Below are 24031 nucleotides of genomic sequence, written 5' to 3'. Positions count from 1 at the left end.
ACAGCGTAAAATATTAACCTATATAGCTCTTACTTGATGCCTGGTGGTTGTGAAGGAGGTCCAGTCGGGAGGAAAACAATTCCATCATCTTGTTCTGTAAAAGTTTCCATTGATTCTTTTAGTCTCTCTCTTTCTCTGTCTATACACAACACACAAACAGTTTATGTATGTATGTATATGTGTAGGTGTGTTACCACAATCTGATACCTTTTCTTGATTCCATGAGGCCAAGTCTTTTTGGTTCCTCTCCTGAAGCATTTTGTGTTGCCCCTCAAGTTTTTTATTTAGATCCTCTAGAGTCTGATCCCGGGAAAATGAAATATTACGTAAAAATAGCCAGATGACAGCAATATGACATAATAATTAAAGGGATAGTTATAAAGTTATTTTTGTTTTCTTTGCACACAAAAAGTATTCTTGTAGCTTCATAAAATTAAGGTTGAACCACTGATGTCACATGGACTAATTTAACGACGTTCTTACAACCTTTCTGTGCCTTGAATGTGATAGTAGCCTACCCTTGCTATCTATAGACGGTCAGAGAGCTCTCGAATTTCATCAAAAATATCTTAATTTGTGTTTCGAAGATGAACAAAGGTTTTATGGGTTTGGAACAACATGAGGGTGAGTAATTAATAACAGAATTTTTATTTTTGGGTGAACTATCTCTTTATCCCTTCAAAATGTTATACTATTCATGTCATTAAGATTATATCATGTGTTTCGGTTTAGCCCTGAATTAGCAATTACATGTACTGTGTTCAAGCCAATGAGAATTTAGCAAATGAAGGAAGTAGTTGATGATGCTTGTGACTCACCTTGACCTTCTCCTCCCAGTATGCATTTTTTCTGGCCATCTTTTCCTGGTAAATTTCTAGGATTCTCTTCAGGGTGTTAAGCTTATTTTGATAATGCGTCCTCGTTCTAAGAGCTGTTTTTTCCTACACACACATAAATATACTTAAGCATGCATAAAATCACAATATAGTTGTTGTTTGTCTGACTGAATGATCAGTAAACAAGCATATCACCTGATTCTCTCGTGATGCTATGTGAAAGTTCTCCTCCAGTTCTTGAATTATCTCCTGATGTCTGCTCTTCATTGCGATCATATCATCTCTAATCTGTTGGTATGGTAACAGTCATATAGACAACTAAAATACATAGTGGCCATTTTATTTTTTAAGTTTCTTCATGATCGTCCATAGAACTGTTAAAATTTTATATTAAATAGTTTACCATTAAAGCTTGAAGAAAAAAGCCACTTGGTGAGTTTTTAAACCACAATATCACTTGTGTAAAAGTGAATCACTATGGCCACTTTACTCAATTGATTTATAGTACTGAATTATGTCTAGTATAATGTTAAAGTAACACATGGTTTGGTGTTGATGAAGAGGTACTTGAGCCTAACTAATGAAGTCAAAAAGTTGCGAAACGCTGTTATATGTAGTTGCCTGCATACTAAATTTCTTAAATGAGTACCTTCTTTAATGCTAACGACTCTGCATTGGGCAAACGAAACAAAAATGACTCAAGGTGTGTACTGGAACCTGTTGAGATTTGTCTTTTTTGAGAACTAGTAAGAATTCTTGGTTTTGAGTTGTTCAAGAATGTGTGGTCATGAATGGGCCTTGAAGAACCAACAACACATGACCTCAGATGAGGCGTCTCATCCCCACCCTGTGGCCCCAGGACAACATAGCAGTGACGGACATGTGACTAGTGCAAGAAGCAAACCAAAACTCGTTGATAACAAAAATAATGCATTCTTGAACCAAAACATTCTGGCTTAGGTTACATTTGATGGATAAATCTATTCATAAATACAACAAGAAAACAATGCAGAGTGCACAATAGTCCATGAAGGAGTGATATCTACATACTTGGGTTATGCATAGCTTGGCAGAGTCATATGGGATAAACATCTTGACATCCATTGGCGCCTCATCTTCAGGAGGTCTTACACTCACACTCACAGAAGACACATTGGGTGCTGTGATTAAAATCGGATGGAAATAAATACTTTTCGATCAGGATTTAAGTATGCCCATTCTTCACTGGCAGGACCTACCTTTGCCATTGCGTTTTGGACCACGGTGCCGGTCTGCGCCGATCCAGCACTTGAACGTATTCCATTTGAGTCTACCTTTCCTCAGCCATGAGACCTCACATTTAGCTGCACCTTCAAATATTAACATGAAGTTACAGTGACATTCAACTCTTCAGGCTCTGTTGGGGAGTCTGGAGGTTATTTTACACAGCCTTGGTGAGCATTTCCTCTACATGGGGGATAGATCAGTGACAGTCGAATGTCTAGTATTGATATGCCAAACAACAGGGTGCAGTAAATGTACAGTAGCAATGTCAATTAGCTAGATTGGTAATTGTCAAATGCACAAACATATCCAATTAAACAATAGCATTCAAGTATAGAAATTTATTTTATTTTTAACATTTTTATAATTGATTTTAAATATTAAGTATATGTTCTTTTACAATTGTACATGTTTTACATACACATTACAAATACATAATTTTAGTTTTTAATTATTATTTATTTCTTTATTTAAAACTAAATTAACATATTTAAGGATTAATTAAATATGCAATAAAGTGAGAGTTGAGCACAAAATAATTACTGTATGCACAACAATTACATAACTATCGCACAATAACACTAAATAAACCTTTTAAATGACCTAGACATGTCTGTACATGACAAAACACATTCGTATTTATACCTTGGGTTTGTTCACCTAAAAATGAAAATTCTGTCATCAACTTCTCACCCTTCTGTCATTCCAAACTGTATAATTTTTCTATTGTCTGTGGAACACAAAGGAAAATATTTTGAAGACTGTTGGTAACCAAGCAGTTTTTTTTTTGTCCACTAATGAAGTCAGTAGGACCCAAAACTGTTTAGTTACCAACATTATTCAAAATATCTCCTTTGTGTTACACAAAAAAAGGAGTAAATGATGACAGTCATGATTTTTCGGTAGACTATTCCTTTAAGTACTCAAATACAGAGATTATTTTCACTTCTTTTTTATGCAGTTTCTTCTTGTAACATTTTCAGTGGCATAAACATCATGTTGAAACGCTTGTTCCAGATGTGCTCGCTTAAAAGACAAAAAAGAAAAATGTAAATAAATCAAACATTTTTTAAAGAAGATGGTTAATGTGCCTTTTTAATGTTTTAAATTTAAGTTTATAAAATTAGGTAAAAAATATTTTAGATTAATTAGGTGTTAGTTTAATGTTAAGCAAATATTAGACAATATTTAGAGTTTAGGCTATATTTAGATTCTGGGAGGTGACAGGAACATTCAACCCACCTCTATCTTTACCCTGGTTTAGAAGTGTATTATGGATGTTACGTGGTCTACGCCACTGGACCTCTTCTCTCAGATCAGGAACACTGCCTGGCAGTTCCTCTGATGACACAATGGGATGAGAAAGTACCACTCGTGTGGAAACCACTGAATCATCCTGATATCGAGAAAGGTCAGTAATCTCCCAGGCACCTAGATATAGTGAAAGAACACACGGTGTTTTAACCTGATATTAGAAAATTAGATGTTCATAGCCATCGTGGTGTGGTTTTTAAATCTTCTCATGAAGTAATATTTAATACAGTTTTTCTACTAAAATCACCCCATTAACAGGGACAACAGCACATTGATAAAGACTACTGAGTAATTAAGGAAAAATAGGCCTATATATCAGAGGTGTATCCTCCGAAGAGTGCCTCCTCAAAAAATTGGATATGAATTTTTTTACAAATCCACCCCATTCCCCAACAATATTACAAAATATGACAATAAAGTGTATAAATCACTTGATTTTCTAAAGAAACACTGTCCAACAGCGACACCAATGGGTACAGCGGGAGTCGGTGTCTGTCATGCCTCCCCTGTGCCCATTGGGTTTTTACAGACTCCTGTGCGGTGGGTTTAGTAGAAGGTAATTGAGACTGAATGGGAAAAGATCATGTGTGAGGAGGCAATCGGCTGTGATTGGTTCATGCAATAAATTCCACCTCTTGTGTTCGTGCACGTTCCTCATTCACAAATCAGTCTGAATGAACAATATAATAGTGTTAATGGGAAGACAATTTTTTTTTAAAGTTGGTAAACACCTCACACACTTAGCTATAACCACTTTGTTACATCTAAATAAGCATATGAAATTGCCTAAAAACATGATCTGTGGGAGTTGGTTTCACATGATCTGAGTGAGTAATCGGCTTGGTGAAATATAAAGTAATTCTCTGTGTCTGTGACCAATATTTACCAAGCTTTGATGACTGATGATTCAAAAAATGAAAAAACAGTTAAAAGTTAGCTATTAAAAAGAATAGTAGAACATAAGTTCTTAATAAAATTTATATTTTAAATTGTTACTGCCTTGAGTCATTATTTTGGAATAAATGTAAAATGCTTCACAAATGCTAACTTGATGAGATTCATACTTAGCTTTAATAAATAGAACGCTGATCACATTTTAATTAAGAAAATGTGTCGAGACATAAATTTACATTTGATAAAAAAAAAAACTGTTAGGATTTTGCCTTCTTATTTCAGAACCCCACTGCACACCACTGATATATATATATATATAGTCTGAGAGTCTGATAACACAAAACTCAAGTGATGTATTAAGATGAACGGAAGGAGTAGGCACTTGTGTGAATGTGATATTTACTTACGTTGTTTTGCTGCTGGGGCAACAGTATGGTTACGTAACTTCCTGCCCATGAAGTTCAAAGACATGGACACATTTTCTGCTCCAGAATTGACATACATGAAGCCAGAGTGTTCGTATCTCTGTTTTGTTTGGAAATGAGACAAAGCACACGTCACAGTGATACATTGCAACACTGTTTGCAGGCTACACTCAGACGTGGCTGTACATGACACCATGGCAGCAGGATTCCTTCACACATACAAAACATGTAAACTGAGCAATGCTGTTCAATAAGATACATGCAATTTAAATAATACTGTAGCTTTTTCCCAACACATTTTAGGAATTGTCTCTATATTCCCCATTCCTCTGAATATATATTTAATAGAACAGTAAAATCATCCCCCAGTGTATTTAATCTTCATAGCATTTTGCTAGCACAGGTTAACCAGGATTAAGCAGTGAGGGTGTGAAGACTCTTTTCACTATATATACAAAAGCTACCTCTGGCTATAAGAAAGAAAAAAAACTTACATTGAATATAATTTGGTGAATCAGTCAGATAAACATTACCATAATCAGTAAAATCATCACTATCTGCTTTACGAATCAGATTAAAAGAATCAGTAAATCAGAGGGATTACCTGGATTCAGGATGGCACTTGACTGCAGTTAGTTGCAGGAAGACCTGGCTGGCAAACATAATAGAGAAAATCTGGAAAGATGGTTGTTCTTGTGAGGAACCAAACTCTCAACGCTTGTTAAATATTAACCTCAGTGGATGAGGTTTCAGGTGGGATTAGTTTGCTTGAATGGCCGACACAAGCTGCGGACTGTCATCAGGTTTCCAATGTGGGAGATAGAGATTGTAACTAGATCTAGACAGGCCTATCTCTCTGGTACAATGTTAATGGAAAACCTACATTGTGATCATCCATCAGGTTTGTGAATTACTGTCTTCCCTTAATAATTTACTACATATTTTTCATGAATTAAGAACCATATGAGCAGACATCATGTTCTCATGACCTGCCTGGTATCTGGCTCCATGCACCTGCATTAAAAAAAAAAAAAAAGTACAAAATATAGTAAAAGAATAGCAGCTGAAATACAGTATACATGATATGTGCATAAAGAAAATAATGCAGAGAATTCTGAAAATGCCTTTTTTTTTTACTATATAAATACATGCATTGCCTTGTTAAACTTAATATCAATTTCTTCCATAAATAATCAAGTAATTTGTGCTTTTAATTTGTGCTTTTAATTTGTCTACATTAAAGTCAAGTTATATTTATTCATATAGTTCTTTATATAGTACAGACTGTTTCTATATACAAAGGTACATACTTTTTAAATACTTTTTTTATAGTATTTTTTTTTTTTGGTGTGACATTTTAGTCACCTGTCAAATTGAAGGCAACATAAATATAATAAAGTATAGTCCATCCTTCTGTCAATAATTACAGGGTTTTAATATGCTTAGTGGAGTAGAAAGAAAACTCTTTGCAATATAAATTAAAGCTGTCATAATTTAATACATATGGAGTTGATATTGAGCAACATAACAGGTTGTGCTAGGGGATGTTAGGCAGAAATGTTTGAACATCACAAATTAGTAGATGCACGTTCATGACAAATAAAGAAAAAGGCCAGTTTAGACTAGAGGTTTACATGATCAAGTATAGGGTGTTAGGAAATACTGGAAAAATCTAAAAGGGAGAAAACATGTCAAGATCTGTTTGGACAGTGTTAGGTAATTAAAAAATTTATTAATGAGTAAATGGTAAAATAAATAAAGGAATAAATTACTTGAAAAAACAAATAAAATAACATTTTAATTATATTTTTAAATTATAAAAAAAAATTTTTTTTTACTTTATTTATTATTTAATCATCTTTACATTTATTTGTGACCCTGGACCACAAAAACCAGTCAGCTTTCCATTGATATATGGTTTGTTAGGATAGCACAATACTTGGCCAACTATTTGAAAATCGCTTTTAAAGCTGTTCAAATGTAGTCCTTAGCAATGCATATTACTTTAGGCAGCGGCTATTTGCACTAAGTGTAAATATCAATTGATGCTATTTACACTAAGAGCAAATAGCAATAGATGCTATTTACACTAAGTGAAAATAGCAGTATTTTTTTTAACAATATGCTATTTACACTAAGTGCAAATAGCTAGATTCTATGTTAAAATAGCAAGATTGTCTGCTATTTATACTACTTATTGCAAATAGTGGCAATAATCTGCACCTCAGTATTGTAGTACATTATAAAACAGTAGGCAATAATAACATGTTGAGTGTAAATTATAGTTTTAATTCAAATTATTAAATGGATGCCACCTTATTGGAACAATAAAGCCCTCCCTACACCTACCCTAACCTTACCCGATACTTTGTTTTCAACTTTTGGATTATTTCCTTCATTTTTATTGAAAATAAATGCCTTTCCGATGCGATATGAGAATTGAAAAGGGAGAAAAAAAGTTTGGCAAAAGGCGGGTTCGAACTCAGGTCAGCCATATCAAAATTCACAAAACTTATCATCTTCACCACTGAAACAAATGTTAAACTAACAACTTTTTTTAGTGTTGACTATCCCAATTACACGTTGGTGGGCGGAGTTAGTGTAAATAGCCTTTGCCAACAAGGCGGGCAATAGACACTCCGATTACTTTATTACTCAAAAATGAAGTTTTGATATATTTACGGACGGTAGGAAATTTACAAAATATCTTCATGGAGCATGATCTTTAATATCCTAATGATTTTTGGCTTAAAAGAAAAATAATCATTTTGACCCATACAATGTTTTTGGATATTGTTACAAATATACCTGTGCTACTTAAGACTGGTTTTGTGGTTCAGGGTCACATAAAGCTTGCTGGGTTTTTTCTTCTTCTTTTTTTAAACCACTTGACTCTAAATCAGTTGCAGCCTTTGTTCATTGCATGCATGTATGCACACAGAAATGTTTCATTCTGGTTTTACACAAGGTTGCACTATTTTCATTTAGCCTGCTCTGAAACAGCTTATAAAACAAACTCAATAGACATGCCTTGAATTTGTGAAGAAGACGACTCACTGGACCTAATTTCAGGTTCAAGTGTCGCATGAGCTAAAACAATGGTTGTCTGTTGTTTACTAATCATGCTGACTGCCATGCCAGTGGAAAACAATATAGGCCTACGCCTCCTGACTTTTGAAGTGAGTTGGCCATACACAATGTGATCATACACTGTCTAAATACAGAACATCTCGTACATAATTCACCTGGAGTGTGTATGGGTTATTAAGTCTGTACAGTATTACCTGTAAAGCATATATGAGCATATATGTGAGCATATATTTCCTTTTAATTAAAAGTATGGTCATGTGATCTCATGATTCAACTCAAATAATGTAAAATAAAACAGCTTTTATTAAGCTACTGAAATGATTAGAATCTTTTTGCTATATGCTTGATTTAAAACAGTAAAAAAAAAAAAGAATTTCTTTGTTAGCTATTTTCTTTAAAATAAAAGACTGATACTGCACCTTTAAAAGGAAAAAAAACTATGCAAGTTTTTCTTTTAGCGTACCATGAAAGTGGGTGTATAATAGGGGAAGGAGGAAAGCAGTCTGGCCGAGTCAACGCCCTGCTGTAACGCAACAGTTAAGCTGATGTTGCTAGGTGTGGCTCTGTGAGTATAAATACAGCTCAACACTCTCCTGCTGCTTGCTTGCTGTGTATTCGGTCTTGGTAAGTGGGAAACTGGGATTTTCATTACTTCTTACACGTTGTGTCCCGACAGTGCTATCGGTATTTTTGTTTAATATGTAATTGTTGCGTATTTATGACAACGTTGTTTTTGTTTATTGAAAAATAAGATGCAAATGAGAATAATAAAAAAAGTTGCTTATGAAAGTTATGAGACAAAGTTATGTTACTTAAAGAAGTTATTAAAGACTTTGCACACTCTGAACTATAAAATTCCACAGCCTGTTTTTGTTGTTTCAGTATTTGGATGTGCTGTCAGAGTTTAACGTTCAGTTCATTTGGTGAATCACTTCCTGTAAGATTAATTCAAACTGCTAGAAAACTTGGATGATCCATTCCTGAAAAACTTTTATTTTATTTTATTTTATATATATATATATATATATATATATATATATATATATATATATATATATATATATATATATATATATATATATATATATATATATATATATATATATATATATATATATATATATATATATATATATAAGGATCCTGCTTTTGATATACTGTATGTATTTTAATATGTTCCAACATGCATTGTAGGTTGAGCTGTTGAGTTCCAGGTGCCAAAATGTCCTTCGTCAGTTCTTTTCTTGAGCAGCTTGCCTATCAGGGCATGCAAGACAACACCGTACAAGACATCACAGTAAGTTTGTTCACTTTCTGGAAAATTTTGAGCAGCACCAGACCGAATGAGTCAGCGATAGGAATGTACTCCACTCCCCATTCTAGCCACTTTTATCCTGTTAAAGGGCAAGAGCTTCAGTATTTGTTTCCTTCCTAAAATTCGCTTCTTGAAACTTTTTATTTTTATTTTTATTGAATGGGCTTCATACACCGGTCTACTGTAAGTTAGGTTGTGATTATGCGTAGGCTATTTTCAAAGGATTTTAATAAGGGTCTCTCATGTCTTTAGGAGGGGCAGGGCACAGTGAGGCCTTTTGCTCAGTTTAATGCAGCTGCGGATTCAGGCGTCTTAGACAAGGCTATTAAGGCAAAAGGTAGGTATATGAATGCTGAAAAGTGAAGATGAATAAAATGCATTTACATCTTTGCATTCTGCATCTGTTTGCTCTGTTGAAAGAAGTTTCTGCATGTTCTCAGGTGTGGATGAGGTCACAATCATTGAAACGCTGGTCCGCAGGAGCAATGCCCAGCGCCAGCAAATCAAGGCTGCTTACCAGCAAGCAACCGGCAAGGTATCACATTCACTGCACTTGAAATGAACACATTTTTACTGTCTGGATCCTCACCTATCACTTCTCCTCCATGCAGCCTCTGGATGTAGCCCTGAAAGCTGCTCTTAAAGGCGAGCTGGAAGAAGTAGTTCTGGGCTTGTTGATGACTCCTGCTCAATATGATTCCTTTCTGCTCAAAAGTGCCATGAAGGTAACATTATTTTCAGACTGTTGATATAGATAACATTTACTCCACATCTGGTGGATATTTTAATAGACGACCACTAGACCTTGCACATAAGATTACATGGGCTGCATAACTTAAAGTCTTTTCTCTTCAGGGTTTGGGCACAGATGAAGATACACTTGTCGAGATTTTGGCCTCCAGGACTAATAAAGAGATCCGAGAGATTAAACAGGTTTTCAAACAAGGTAACATTAATGCTACCTTGTCATCCAGTTATCCTTAAAATGTTTATGGCATGAGTGTCTAATCTTGCTTCTGTAGGGCCAACATCCTGCAGAGTTTAGCCCTAACATGCTTTAACACCCCTGCCTAGAAGTTTCTAGTAATCCTGACGATCTTGCTTGGCTGGTTTAAGTGTGTTTACTTAGGGTTTGAGCTAAACTCTGCTGGACACTGCCCCCCCCCCCCCCCCCCCCCCCCCCCACCCCACCCAGAGCAGGATTGGACACTCATGGTTTATAGTATGTGAATGCAGTATATATAAAAACTGAATGTATGACTTGTATTTATAGAATATAAGAAGGATCTAGAGGCGGATATCAAGTCTGAGACGAGTGGAGACTTCAGGAATGCCCTGCTTTCTCTCTGCAAGGTCGGCTTTGCTCATAGTGTTTCTCAATTCTGCCCCTCCCAGTACTGCATGCTTCAAATGCTTTCTTATCTAGCACATCTGATTCTACAGCTTACTAGGAGAGTGACTTGTGACTTGAATTGGCACAAGATGCTTTTGCTCGTTGTTAAACATTTTATTTGAATTCGCAGGCTACCAGAAGTGAAGACCGGGTTGTGCAAGAGGACTTGGCTGACAAAGATGCCAGGGTAATTAAACGTGTATGTGGTTGGTCATTGTGTATACATGTCTTTTTGACCTCTGATTCTGCCTGTAGGCCTTGTATGAGTCAGGAGAGAAAAGAAAAGGCACAGACTGTGGCGTGTTCATTGACATCCTCACTTCAAGGAATGCTTATCACCTGAGGAAAGGTATGGTTGACTTCCACTTCCCTGTTTTCAAAATAATTAGTGCAATTTTCTTCTAATCCACTTTAGTAATAATAATATAACCTTTTCTTTTATATTTAGTTTTTCAGCTGTACTCCAAGTACAGTAAGGTGGATGTTGCAAAAGCCATTGATCTGGAGTTGAAGGGTGATATTGAGAACTGCTTGATTGCTGTTGGTGAGACACTGAAACTTTTGTATCTGTCTATTGCATTACATGCTGCATTTTAAAATGGTATGATGTGCAATAAGTTCACTGCAAACTTTTCTTTGAATTGCTGCAGATGCTCTCTTAGATGTACCATACCTTTTAAGACTTTAATTACTTTCTTACAGTATGACGAGTGCTATTTTAATGTTTCTTTTCTTTTACTATATGCAATAATATGACAATGTTATTTTAAGCTTTGAGCAATGAAACAGAAGCTGGCCTTTGAATGCAATTTTCAAAATAAATATTTTTATCTTTTCTAATTGTGACTCATCTTCTCAATAGTGAAATGTGCTGGAAACAAACCTGGTTTCTTTGCTGAAAAACTAAATCAGGCAATGAAGGCAAGTGTAACTAGCAATTCTAACGGATCCATTTAAAATTACATTACAGCGGTTTTAAATATATCGCAATTAAAAACTAAAAGAACCACTTTTTTGATTGTATTTTCACAGGGCTCTGGCTATAAAGGCAAGATCTTGACCAGAATATTGGTGAGCCGCTCTGAGATTGACTTGGCCAAAATCAAGCAAGAGTACCAGAGCAAGTTTGGCAAGAGCCTCTACCAGGACATCCAGGTAAATAAATCTTAGTTAGCGAATTTTAAATAGGGTCATCATTACACTCTTCAATGCATAAACCCAAATTAATAAGTGTTATACTGTATAGATTCAGTTGTTAAACATTGTGTTTTGTTTGTTTTAGGATGACACCAAAGGAGACTATGAGACGATCCTGCTAGCCGTGTGTGGCAATTAATTGGTGTCACCTAATGAATGTATACAGATGAAGACCCACCAGCTATCAATATATGAATTATACACCCCATATAAACAAGTGTAGTAGAATGAAAAACCTTTTTGATAAATAAAAACTTGACTAGATGCATGTCTGTATAAATTCATGCAAATCTTCTGAAGTGGTGTGTTATGTATGGTGTATCTTTTCATTTTTAAAGTCATGTTGACTCTGAAAAACATACACAAAATGGGAGTTTAATGACTCGGTGGTCATAGAAATGGTCACATTAGCACAAATAGTTGTACTGGTTGGAATCCAGGATGTAAACTCAAGTGTGACTAGAGTCATACAAAAAAAGATTTGTATTATAAACCAACTCAAATTTTTGAGGTGCCTTTAAAAGGTGCTCCAGAAGGTTCTGTAAAGTCCTCCTCAAAAATCTTAATATTTATATATTCAGTCTCCTGTGCAGTCTCCATCATAAACACAAAGCGCCTGTTGAGTAGGTATTTACGAAGGGAAAATGTGCCAAAAGTTCTCAGTTTTTACGTGAACTTGTGTGTTTTATAATAAATATGAACTGTAAAAAAAACTATTAATTGCTAAAGTAAATGATATCATAATGGCCATTTAATTCAAGTAAAAGCTATATTACTTTTGGATAAAGATGTCTTTGTTTCTCAAGACAATCCAAAAAAAAAAACAATTAGCCTGCAACAGGGTTTATACACTTTCAGTAGTAGGCTATATACCCGTTACCACAAGAGATTGTGGATGACAAATTACAACTTAGACTGTGTGTCAGAAACATGTTTGGCTGGAACAATGAGTGTGGTAGGAAAAGAGAAAGTTTGAGACTTTAAGAGAGAGGGCTTGATTTCTTTACTTACACTTGCGCTTAATGCGCTGCAGTACCGTTGTTTTGACGAGTGGCGCTGTTGATTTATGAGAGCGCTCTAGAGGGCTGTATGTTGATTGGTTGAAAGAGTGCGTTACGTCAAGCGCTCCCGCGGAAGTACCGAGGATTGGAAAATAGAGGTTATGCTGCATAGAGCACAGCGGGTGAAGGAGACATTTACCTGTAAATACAGTAAGGTATTTTCTGAACTTGAATTGTGTTATTTGTACATTTCTATGTACATAATTTCTGTTGTTCGAAATCCTAATTGTAAATCTCCCTCAAGCAGCACATATGTTGTGACAGAATGGATTGTTTATGACTCTAAATGAAATCGTTCTTGAATATTGATTTCTGTAATATTTATTTTTTTTGTGTCTAGCAGTTTGCAGAATGTATATGAAACATATCTAAGGAGACTTGAATTAGTTATATCAGTTAAATCCAGCTGTCATGAATGAATGACAATGTGCAAACAATGAATGAATGAACCACTCAGCACTCTTTGCAATGCTAGTTTGTCTTTTTAAGTTTAGAGACTACTTGCAAAACCATTGTTTTTTTTCCCCATGCACTTGTCAGTTTTTAAGATTCTGGACTATTTTGGTTCCATAATATGTCTTCTTTCAAACTAGTGGAAAGTAAACATCCAAGATATGCGTTTATGTTACTACACTTTTTTATGTTATTACATATCTATTTGCGTCTGATTTCAAATACAATATCTTTAAAAGGCGTTTTCTCAAAATTAGCTTTTTTTCTCATGCAGATATCACGAGAAAGAAATTGTCAGAAATATTCCATTCAATAGCACTTCCATAAATCAAATTTTATTTAGTTTTATTCCTATCAGTTTTAAGGTTTTATTAGTTTCTGGGTGTTGACAATATTTCATGATTCATGGAGTGATTAAATAAAAAAGACACTCCAGCAAATGAACTGTAATCAATCAACTGAGAAAAGTATGATGTTATAAACAGTTAAAAATGTCACTGTATTTTCTTGACTAGAAAACATTATGTTAACTTATGCTGACAAGTTCATGTCAAACACTATACTTGTGTTGCTTACAGAGTACAGCCATGAGCTGAGGCTCCCCAAACCCGCCTTTCTCAATGATGAACGACAAACTGGTGTTCCTGGGTCTCCTTTACTTCATCCAGGGCATTCCGTATGGCCTGCAGTCGTCTTTGCTCCCGGTGTACCTGCGCGGTGCCGGTCACTCCCTCACCCGCATCAGCCTCACCAAAATCCTCTATTTCCCCTGGGTGCTCAAGGTACTCTGGGCCCCTCTGGTGGACCGGACTGGCACCAAACGCTGCTGGTTAGTGGGCACAGTGGCTGGTCTGGCTCTCACCTGTTTGGTGAGTGCTACCATCTCACCTGATGTCCAGTACATGGGCGTAGCGGGCTCCTTGCTCGCTATGAACATGCTGGCATCAGTGCAGGACATTGCGGCGGATGGAGCGGCTGTGCGGCTGCTCAGGGGGCAGGGGGAGGTGGGTTTGGGAAACACCATGCAGGTGGTGGGCTATAAAGCTGGCTCTGTGTTTGCTGGAGGGGGGCTCCTGGCTGTGATTAATGTTGCAGGCTGGGGCTGGATGTTCGCACTGCTGGCCTGTGTTTACGGTGGTGTTGCTCTGTTCGTGTGGGGTGCCCCGGTGTTGGATGGAGAGTCGGCGCGGGGACAGGGAGAAGGACGGAGAGGGTCAAAGGATGTGATGCAACCCTGGAAGGTGTGGAGGAAGCTCTTGTCTGTGCCAGGAACACCATGGACGATGTTCTACGTTCTCACTTACAAGCTAGGTAAGATATTTGTCGTAATTCAATATCAGATAGATTGAGTTAAATGATTTGGAGATATTAAAGTACATTTCCATTTCCCTCTAATTTGCTGAATAAACTGAAACACACCTATTGTTGAGCATTGAACTGACTATATTCATACAGTTAAAAAAATGAACTGTCATTTCTACATCACCAGACAGAACAGCAAAATAAATAAATTCATAATGCAGGTTTTTCCAAAAATGTATAACTTTCCCTCTGCCCCACTATTCTGATAAATGAGTTACTTTTTTTTATTAAAATGTGTAATTCTTTTAAATGTATTTATATATCAAATATATTTGTATATAATTAAATATTCTGTACACACACTATTTTAAAATAATAATACATTTAAAAGAATTACACATTTTAATAAAAAAAGTAACTCATTTATCAGAATAGTGGGGCAGAGGGAAAGTTATACATTTTTGGAAAAACCTGCATTATGAATTTATTTATTTTGCTGTTCTGTCTGGTGATGTAGAAATATATATATAATATATATGGTAAAAAATTTAAATGTTAAAATTATTTCTGTGTTCTGACAACTACAAAAAAAAAGTACACAATAATTCCTTATGTTATTTACCAGGAAAGTGACATTTTATACAATATCACAATAGAGAGGTGATGGGAAAATTATAAATGTTTGGTTTTTTTCCCCCCTCCCATTCTTTCATTCATTATCATGACTGACCATGAACTTGAAACAAAGTCATGGTAGTGTGTTTGTCCACAAGATGGCAGTCTTGGCCTTTTCCATGCTTACTGTCTCATAATTCTCAATGGTTTTGAAGCATCAAAACATCAGGAAATTATACACAGTTTGGTTACCCACTTTAATTCAGAATGTCTGTACTGGAACTGATATTGAAGTCTTTCATTTAACTTTGCTCCAGCGTTTGACCACAAACCTAACCTAACTTCTGTGACATGATCTGAATCAGGAATATAGCCATAAATAGCAGCTAATGAATCACTTTCAGTGAGCTGAATGTGGTGTTTGGCACCAGAAGGGGATTATGTCTGGATTAGAGTCTCTTTGTGTCTGCGGTATTTTCATTGAAAACTGAATTTAGAAATATGTGCTGCACTGCTTATGTCAATGTATTTAGTTTGTGCTTAATTTGAGTGTAATGTTTTGTTCAGAACAATTTAATCAGAAAACCAAGCTTTGTGTGTTATGTGTATGTATCTCTGGCAAAGAGAGCGAGGTGGCACTGTAATCGGATGAGCTTCAGCAGACAGGACAAGCGGCAGCCCCCCTCTTAATCTGTTTTATAAGGTTTCTCCGCCGATCTTTATCATAATCACTATTAAACAGCACTCTGGGTGACACAAACTAGTTTACTAATGCACTAACATCTTAAAAGTGTACACTGAAAAACATAAACTTTACTGTCTTGCTTTTCAGTAAAGACATATAAACATATTTAAAATAAGATACATTTACTTGAAATTAATTTGCATAAGATATTAGTACGTTTTTCAGAGAATATGGCCTGTATTAAGTTTATTTTTGTTGCATAAATCTAACAATACTTTGTGCAGTTTATGCTTAAAGCCAAAAAACTATTTGCCAATGGGATAAGAGAATAAACTTTCAAGAAAAATTCAAAATGTATTCTTTAGAAACAAGTGTAGTAAATATTTCTTGCTGTTTTGTTTTTCATTTACATTTAAGTAAGTTTTTTAGAAGAGTGTACTTTTTCTGCAAAAAAACCCAAAACAAATATATTGATTTAGCTGTTTATCAATAAATATTAATTAAACAATAAAATCACTTTAAAACTATTAACACACATTTATAGTGAAGATACAATATTTTTAGTCTGTGCTTAGAATCCACCAAGCCTTTACAGTACATGGTCATTTTTATTTTGATTACATGATTTATGTGATCATAAATATTACATAGGAATTCACAAACTAAATTTCCTTGTTATTTACTTTAAGTTTTAATACTAGGTTTATTGGATTCTAGAATAATGTCTAGGTGTCTTACTAAGGTGAGAAGTCAATCACACTTTGCATGAAATGCTGTTGCATGTCATCTAGTGCCTCTACTGCATCACAGGTTGTTACCAAAATGTGTTACATATATTTTATTTTCTCTCTGCCCAAGCGTTGATAAAGGGTGATGGGGGACAGTGGTGGGATTGAGGAGGCTGGGATTGGGCCAGACGTGGAGTTTCCCTGGGAAGAGTCCAGCTGGAGGCGGGAGTGTTCTTGTGGGGGTTAAAGTTTGATTCACTATGGGAGTAGAATGCCACTTTTGCTCTGTGTCTCTCTGCCTTTCATTCTCCTTCTCCAACTGTATATGTACATAACACACACTCATACACACATGTATATTGCCTGATGCTGCCCTCCCTCTGTCCCGCACAGCAGGGGCCAGGGAACGGAGGGGTATGTTGGGGGGGGGGTGACGCGAGCAGGAGGCCAATATTTTCCAGAGGGAACGCAGAGGACTGCAGGGGGGATGAATTAATGAACACCCACCACATGGTCAACTATGAGAGAGAGAGAGAGAGAGAGAGAGAGAGAGAGATATGGTGGGGTGCAGGGGGCATCGGTTATGACAAGAAAACGCGTGAGTAGAGAGTGTTGGAGAACACAGAATACCAAGAAAGAAGATAAGTAAAGTATGTGATGTCTTTTAGTTGACCTACATTGTTTCCCCATTGTCTGGACCATTGTGTAACTCGGGTGTGAACATTAAAAAGCATTCTGTTTAGATATGTGAGCTTACAGTACATCGCACTTTGAATAGGATGCGTCTCCGTTCCCTATCCATACCACTGTATCTTCGCTCACATTCACATAGTTAACGGTGCAAGTGATAGTTCTCCGTGCTTTTGTTTCGTCCAAACAATTATGTCATTGTTTCCCAGAATGTAAAGTGAATAACCTAGACCTTTGCGGATTCTAACCTCAGAGGTCCGTAGAGACTTGTATGGGGCTTGTCGTTGGTTGAGGAGCATTTACAATGGAGTTGTGTGACCTGCTCAAGTACACACATATGCAGATACACACGGCATAGTGACCTACATGAACTGGGAGGGGCCCAGGTTCCTCAGGCTGTTCCCATGCTGAAGACTCTTCGAATGGGTTGAATATATGTTTAAAAAAATTATAATTTCATTTTAGTTTGAACTTCTTTGTGTAATTCCTAACTTAATTTCTTTTTTTTTTTTTGGAAATGCAATGGCAGAAACTTAAAAATGAGTTTCAAATCTTGCATCCGGTGAACTTGTCAATCACCACCACATAATTGTAGTGTAGTTCATTACCTATTCGCTGTCATAATCGTTCTATCTCATCTTGAATCTGTTGTCCATTTTTGTCTTCATCTGTTCCCCATTATCTATCGTTGTTAACTGAGGTGAACTGATAAAGCATCTCTTCTCTCTCTCTCTCTCTCTCTCTCTCTCTCTCACTTCCTCCTTTCTCCTCCCAGTGCCTCCCCTCTTCTTCTTTCCTCCACCGTGTTTTTGTGGATGTCTAATGAAATCCCATGTGAAATGGACATTTGTTGCTCTGAGATTATTTATAGACATAAATAAGCAGCCTTGTTGTTTGTTTTCAATCCCTGCTTTAAAAAATAATTAGTTTGAAGCAGCGTAGGAGAAAAAAAGAGACTGAGGCAGAACGCTGAAATGCATGTTTAGCTGCGCATATGAGATGATCAGCAGCATCTGAACTCTTCAATGATCATCTTTGGTGTTTTGTATACATTTACACTTCTGTGTTGACACAATGAACACTATTTGTTCTGCAGTGTTCCCTTGTTATGGTTAGCAGATCCACACAGGCAGGAAGACGAGGGTTTCAGGCAAAACAGGTATTTTAATAATATAAATCAATTCACTGGTACAAAGCTCAAGATAACATTAAGACACGACAAACTAGACTAAGGAACTCAAGGCTTATAAAGAACAGGGAACAAAGGAGCAAACGAGATAATTAACACAAACAGGTGAAAGGACTAAACGATGATTAATCATTAACTAAACTAGAACAGGAACTACCAAATAAGGTCAAAACAGAACTAAAAGTAAACCAAACCGTGACAAATATCGGGGCGGGCGCCCTGGAGGCTGGAGCAGGGCCAGGACAGGGAGGAGACACGGGAAGGATCAGGGGATTCCGGAAACCATGGCGGCTCAGGAGGCTTGGGGAGCCATCGCGGGACAGGGGACTCGGGAGGCCATGGCGGGACAGGAGACTCGGGAGGCCATGGCGGGATAGGAGACTCGGGAGGCCATGGCGGGACTGGGAGTTTGGAAGGTCATGGTGGGTCTGGGAGCTTGGACGGCCATGGCGGATCTGTGGGCTTGGACGGCCATGGCTGATCTATTTTTTCCGGAGGGCTTACACAAAGAACCATAGTGGCCATCCCCCTGGCCACTTCTCTTGGGGGCGCTTGGACAGTGAGGACTCTCGGGGGTGCTCTGGACAGCGCGGACTCTCGGGGGCGCAATGGCAGCGCGGATTCTAGGGAGCGCTCGTACAGCGCGGAGCTGGACAGGACCAGCGGATACATAGGAGACAGGAGACTTGGGAGGCCATGGCGGGACAGGAGACTCGGGAGACCATGGCAGGACAGGAGACTCGGGAGGCCATGGCGGGACTGGGAGCTTGGAAGGCCATGGTGGGTCTGGGAGCTTGGACGGCCATGGCGGATCTGTGGGCTTGGACGGCCATGGCTGATCTATTTTTTCCGGAGGGCTTACACGAAGAACCATAGTGGCCATCCCCCTGGCCACTTCTCTTGGGGGCGCTCGGACAGCGCGGACTCTCAGGGGCGCTCTGGACAGCACGGACACAGGAGATTTAGCAGACACTTTTATCCAAAGCGACTTACAAATGAGGACAACAGAAGCAATCAATTGAAGTATTAAAACAACTAAAAACAGATCCAAAACTAAAAGCCAAAACTTTATAAATACTACCTATACACATTTTATAAATAAATAAATAAAAATGACAAATGCATACAACAAAATTTCAAAACTTAACATTTAAATGAAAAATAAAAAATAAAGCTAAAAACAATTCAAAATATTAAAGAACAAAAGGTATAAGAGTATAATAATGATTCTAACATAACACTAAGCAAAACACCAAAAAAACAACTATATACAGTGGGTACGGAAAGTATTCAGACCCCCTTAAATTTTTCACTCTTTGTTATATTGCAGCCATTTGCTAAAATCATTTAAGTTAATTTTTTTTTTCCTCAATGTACACACAGCACCCCATATTGACAGAAAAACACAGAATTGTTGACATTTTTGGAGATTTATTAAAAAAGAAAAACTGAAATATCACATGGTCCTAAGTATTCAGACCCTTTGCTCAGTATTTAGTAGAAGCACCCCTTTGATCTAATACAGCCATGAGTCTTTTTGGGAAAGATGCAACAAGTTTTTCACACCTGGATTTGGGGATCCTCTGCCATTTCTCCTTGGAGATCCTCTCCAGTTCTGTCAGGTTGGATGGTAAATGTGGGTGGACAGCCATTTTTAGGTCTCTCCAGAGATGCTCAATTGGGTTTAAGTCAGGGCTCTGGCTGGGCCATTCAAGAACAGTCACGGAGTTGTTGTGAAGCCACTCCTTCGTTATTTTAGCTGTGTGCTTAGGGTCATTGTCTTGTTGGAAGGTAAACCTTCGGCCCAGTCTGAGGTCCTGAGCACTCTGGAGAAGGTTTTCATCCAGGATATCCCTGTACTTGGCTGCATTCATCTTTCCTTCGATTGCAGCCAGTCGTCCTGTCCCTGCAGCTGAAAAACACCCCCACAGCATGATGCTGCCACCACCATGCTTCACTGTTGGGACTGTATTGGACAGGTGATGAGCAGTGCCTGGTTTTCTCCACACATACCGCTTAGAATTAAGGCCAAAAAGTTCTATCTTGGTCTCATCAGACCAGAGAATCCTATTTCTCACCATCTTGTGGTCCTTCAGGTGTTTTTTTGTGTCTTGCACTGAGGAGAGGCTTCCGTCGGGCCACTCTGCCATAAAGCCCCGACTGGTGGAGGGCTGCAGTGATGGTTGACTTTCTACAACTTTCTCCCATCTCCCGACTGCATCTCTCGAGCTCAGCCACAGTGATCTTTGGGTTCTTCTTTACCTCTCTCACCAAGGCTCTTCTCCCCCGATAGCTCAGTTTGGCCGGACAGCCAGCTCTAAGAAGGGTTCTGGTCATCCCAAACGTCATCCATTTAAGGATTATGGAGGCCACTGTGCTCTTAGGAACCTTAAGTGCAGCAGAAATTTTTTTTGTAACCTTGGCCAGATCTGTGCCTTGCCACAATTCTGTCTCTGAGCTCTTCAGGCAGTTCCTTTGACCTCATGATTCTCATTTGCTCTGACATGCACTGTGAGCTGTAAGGTCTTATATAGACAGGTGTGTAGCTTTCCTAATCAAGTCCAGTCAGTATAATCAAACACACTCAAATGAAGGTGTAGAACCATCTCAAGGATGATCCGAAGAAATGGACAGCACCTGAGTTAAATATATGAGTGTCACAGCAAAGGGTCTGAATACTTAGGACCATGTGATATTTCAGTTTTCCTTTTTTAATAAATCTTCAAAAATGTCAACAATTCTGTGTTTTTCTGTCAATATGGGGTGCTGTGTGTACATTAATGAGGAAAAAAATGAACTTAAATGATTTTAGCAAATGGCTGCAATATAACAAAGAGTGAAAAATTTAAGGGGGTCTGAATACTTTCCATACCCACTGTATATGTGCATGTACAACCACACACACATACATACATAAATATATATACACATTTATAAATTCAATGTATATATTATTTCATTTCCATTTAATTTGTTGAAGTATTAAAATAACTCAAATTAAATACAACTAAAACTTAATAAAAGACCTATACAGACATAATAAATTCCGACATAATTGAACTAAAATGAAAATAAATAACAAATACAAATCAAACGACAGTATAGTTTATCAGTAATCCTAAGAAATAACACTGCCAAACACACATGCTAAAAACAACAACTTACTTACACATAGTAAGAAATGGTTATAAAAACTGAATCAGAAGTGAAACAAGTAGTAGGAAAGAGGAGAAATCAAAAGCGATACTTATATCCTTTGCCGGTGTCCCAGCCCGGTGGAGTCGCACGGTCGAGTCGATGGTCTTCACACGAGGAGGCCTTCACTCGACAACTGCCACGGTAAACTAAGCTTTTTTATACCCGTCTAACAAAATACTAATTGAAATTAGCTGGACACACTTTCCTTATTTTTCCACAACAAATGGCCAAGCAAGCGCAGGCACTGACAAGATACGCGAGACAGAACGAGACCAAACGAGATATCAGCACGTCTCACATACATACACTTACAAGCTGCTTTTAACTCCCGCTGATAAAGACTGCTTCTCTCAAAGAGTATTTCTTTACACCTTTTCTTTCACTGCTGGCGCTTGAACACACTTTCCTTATTTTTTCACAACAAATGGCCAAGCAAGCGCAGACACTGACAAGATACGCGAGACAGAATGAGACCAAACGCGATATAATAATAAAATATAATCAGTGTTGGGCAGTAACTAGTTACTGTAACTTAGTTACTGTAATAATATTACTTTTTTGCAGTAACTAGTAGTGTAACTAATTACTAATACGATTTCAGTAATAATATTACAGTTACCATCCATAAAACAGCTTAGTTACTTAGTTACTTTTGATGCCTAAACCCTGCTGATTTAAAATCCAACAATCAAATCATTCCTAGATTATTGTCATAATTTTCACGACTCGCACATGCATGTGATGTCCCCAGTGCAGCAGGCAAGCTTGGAATATGGAAAAGCTTACATTCAGCAGATATAAATATTGCATTATATTGATTTTGTCAAGAAAAAAGATGATCTGAACACTGTTGTGTAAGTTGTGGCTTTACTTTACTCTGGCATTACATCCCACCCACATCCCTCTGATCAGCATGTGGTACATTATATTACTATAATTAAAAATCTTTTTGGAAAATTAAACCGTTTCTTACAAACTTATGCGATTTCATAAAATACATAATGCAATATAATCGTATGTGGGAAACGGAGAAATTACAATTAGCTTCAAGCTACACATGACAATTAATTAGATTAATACAACATGTTTGTAATAACTTCTGATTGCGATCCACTGTGGATTTTGGTCAAATGATGAGGCAGAAATATGTTGATAGTAACATTCTAGAAGAATTTTATGTGGAAGATACACAGTTAAAACATCTGTGGGGCGTGAAGAAAAAGTATGTAACTAGTAGTGTAATTACTGTTGCCAGAAAGTAATAAGTAAAGTAACAATATTACTTTTGAAAGGAGTAACTAGTAATGAGTAATATATTACATTCTTTGAGTAACTAGCCCAACACTGAATATAATATAAAAGATGCACTGAATGTGAAAAAAGAGTCCCATTGTTCGTTGTTGCCACCACATTACAGACTTTACAACATCCTTTACAAATTTAGTTCTACTGTCAGACTCAATCCCCCACAATGAAAGCGATGTCAAAGCGCTCACGTGGCGCTGTCAGCGACCGTAGCAGAACTCCGACAGAAGTGTCTGATTTTTTTATTTGATTTTCTGTTTTTGTTTCTCACCGGTTTCATCCCGGGGACCCCGGAAGCGCAGTTTCTTTTTGACGGCGGTCTCAGAGCTGTCAGTCAGCAGGCTGTCTCGCTGTCGAACTGAAGGCAGACTCCATAAATAATGATAATGCCGCTAAATAATACACGGCGGCGGGTTATCAAGGCCTCTGTGCACCCGCTATCATGCAGCGACACAGGACTCTGTGCAGTGTAGCGGCAGCATTTTCACTGGCAGGTATTGTTTTTGTCACATTTGTCTGGGTTTACGTGACAAACGCTCAGAAAAAAAGTTACTAGAAGGCAAGGACTCATGTGTGAAAAAACGTGGCCTCTGCTCAGATTATCACTTTTTTCCATTCTCAGATAAGTGTTTTGTTTTGACTAAGTTTGTGTTGTGATCTGTGGATATTATCAGGATTTTAACACCAGCTTTGAGAAAAGTCTGATGCAATGTGATAAGAATCCAGCACATTTTCAATAATCCTCTCAATTTTCTTGCTCTTCTTGTTCTCTCTATCTGAAAGAGCGTTTCCAATCGTTGAACTGTGTGTGTATGTGTGCTGATGTAATCTTATATTTTCTGAACAGGTGAACAGGGGGCTATCACCATGTTTCCTCTCTTCCTGCTGGACCACCACATGACGGCCAGAGAGCTTGGGGTGTGGAACGGGGTGGTTGCCATGGCTTTTTCCATCTGCGGATCATCAGTCGGGGGTTTTTTGCTCTCTCAGTACAGGTAGGGAGTGTGTTTTGTTTTTTCGGTAATAAAGCTATGGTGAAACTGACTCCGTTCTAGCTGTAACGCCGTTTCCAGCCAAG

General features: G+C 37.5%; 2 protein-coding genes across 5 annotated transcripts in view; both read left to right on the top strand.

Moving 5' to 3' along the window:
- The first annotated feature begins 8331 nt into the window (after positions 1-8331).
- LOC306870426 (annexin A1-like) lies at positions 8332-12938 on the top strand. Its single transcript, XM_079417690.1, has 13 exons — positions 8332-8446; positions 9017-9119; positions 9390-9474; positions 9578-9672; positions 9749-9862; positions 9993-10083; positions 10411-10490; positions 10661-10717; positions 10786-10879; positions 10979-11074; positions 11393-11451; positions 11563-11685; positions 11813-12938. The coding sequence occupies exons 2-13, from the start codon at positions 9045-9047 to the stop codon at positions 11864-11866; spliced, it is 1023 nt and encodes a 340-aa protein (XP_079273816.1). The 5' UTR covers positions 8332-8446; positions 9017-9044; the 3' UTR covers positions 11867-12938.
- LOC306870424 (major facilitator superfamily domain-containing protein 3-like) overlaps positions 12822-24031 on the top strand; it is a 27563-nt gene continuing 16353 nt past the window's right edge. The window contains exons 1-3 of one of the 4 annotated variants that reach the window (XM_079417686.1): positions 12822-12938; positions 13820-14552; positions 23801-23948. In XM_079417686.1, coding sequence (XP_079273812.1) covers positions 13862-14552; positions 23801-23948 — 839 coding nt within the window. In that variant the 5' untranslated portion in view covers positions 12822-12938; positions 13820-13861. Of the gene's footprint in view, positions 12944-13819; positions 14553-23800; positions 23949-24031 lie in introns of all 4 variants that reach the window. The other 3 variants (XM_079417685.1, XM_079417687.1, XM_079417688.1) reach the window with 3 other exon arrangements.

The sequence above is a fragment of the Barbus barbus genome (assembly GCF_936440315.1).
Source record: "Barbus barbus genome assembly, chromosome: 5".
Lineage (NCBI taxonomy): Eukaryota > Metazoa > Chordata > Actinopteri > Cypriniformes > Cyprinidae > Barbus > Barbus barbus.
The sequence above is the reverse complement of the archived record's forward strand: the minus strand, read 5'-3'. Positions and strand labels throughout refer to the sequence as shown.

Coding starts and splice junctions, on each gene's coding strand:
- LOC306870426 (XM_079417690.1), top strand. CDS start 9,045: ATGTCCTTCGTCAGTTCTTTTCTTGAGCAGCTTGCCTATCAGGGCATG. Junction 10,491..10,660: donor CCCTGCTTTCTCTCTGCAAG/GTCGGCTTTGCT, acceptor TTGAATTCGCAG/GCTACCAGAAGTGAAGACCG. Junction 11,452..11,562: donor AACTAAATCAGGCAATGAAG/GCAAGTGTAACT, acceptor GTATTTTCACAG/GGCTCTGGCTATAAAGGCAA.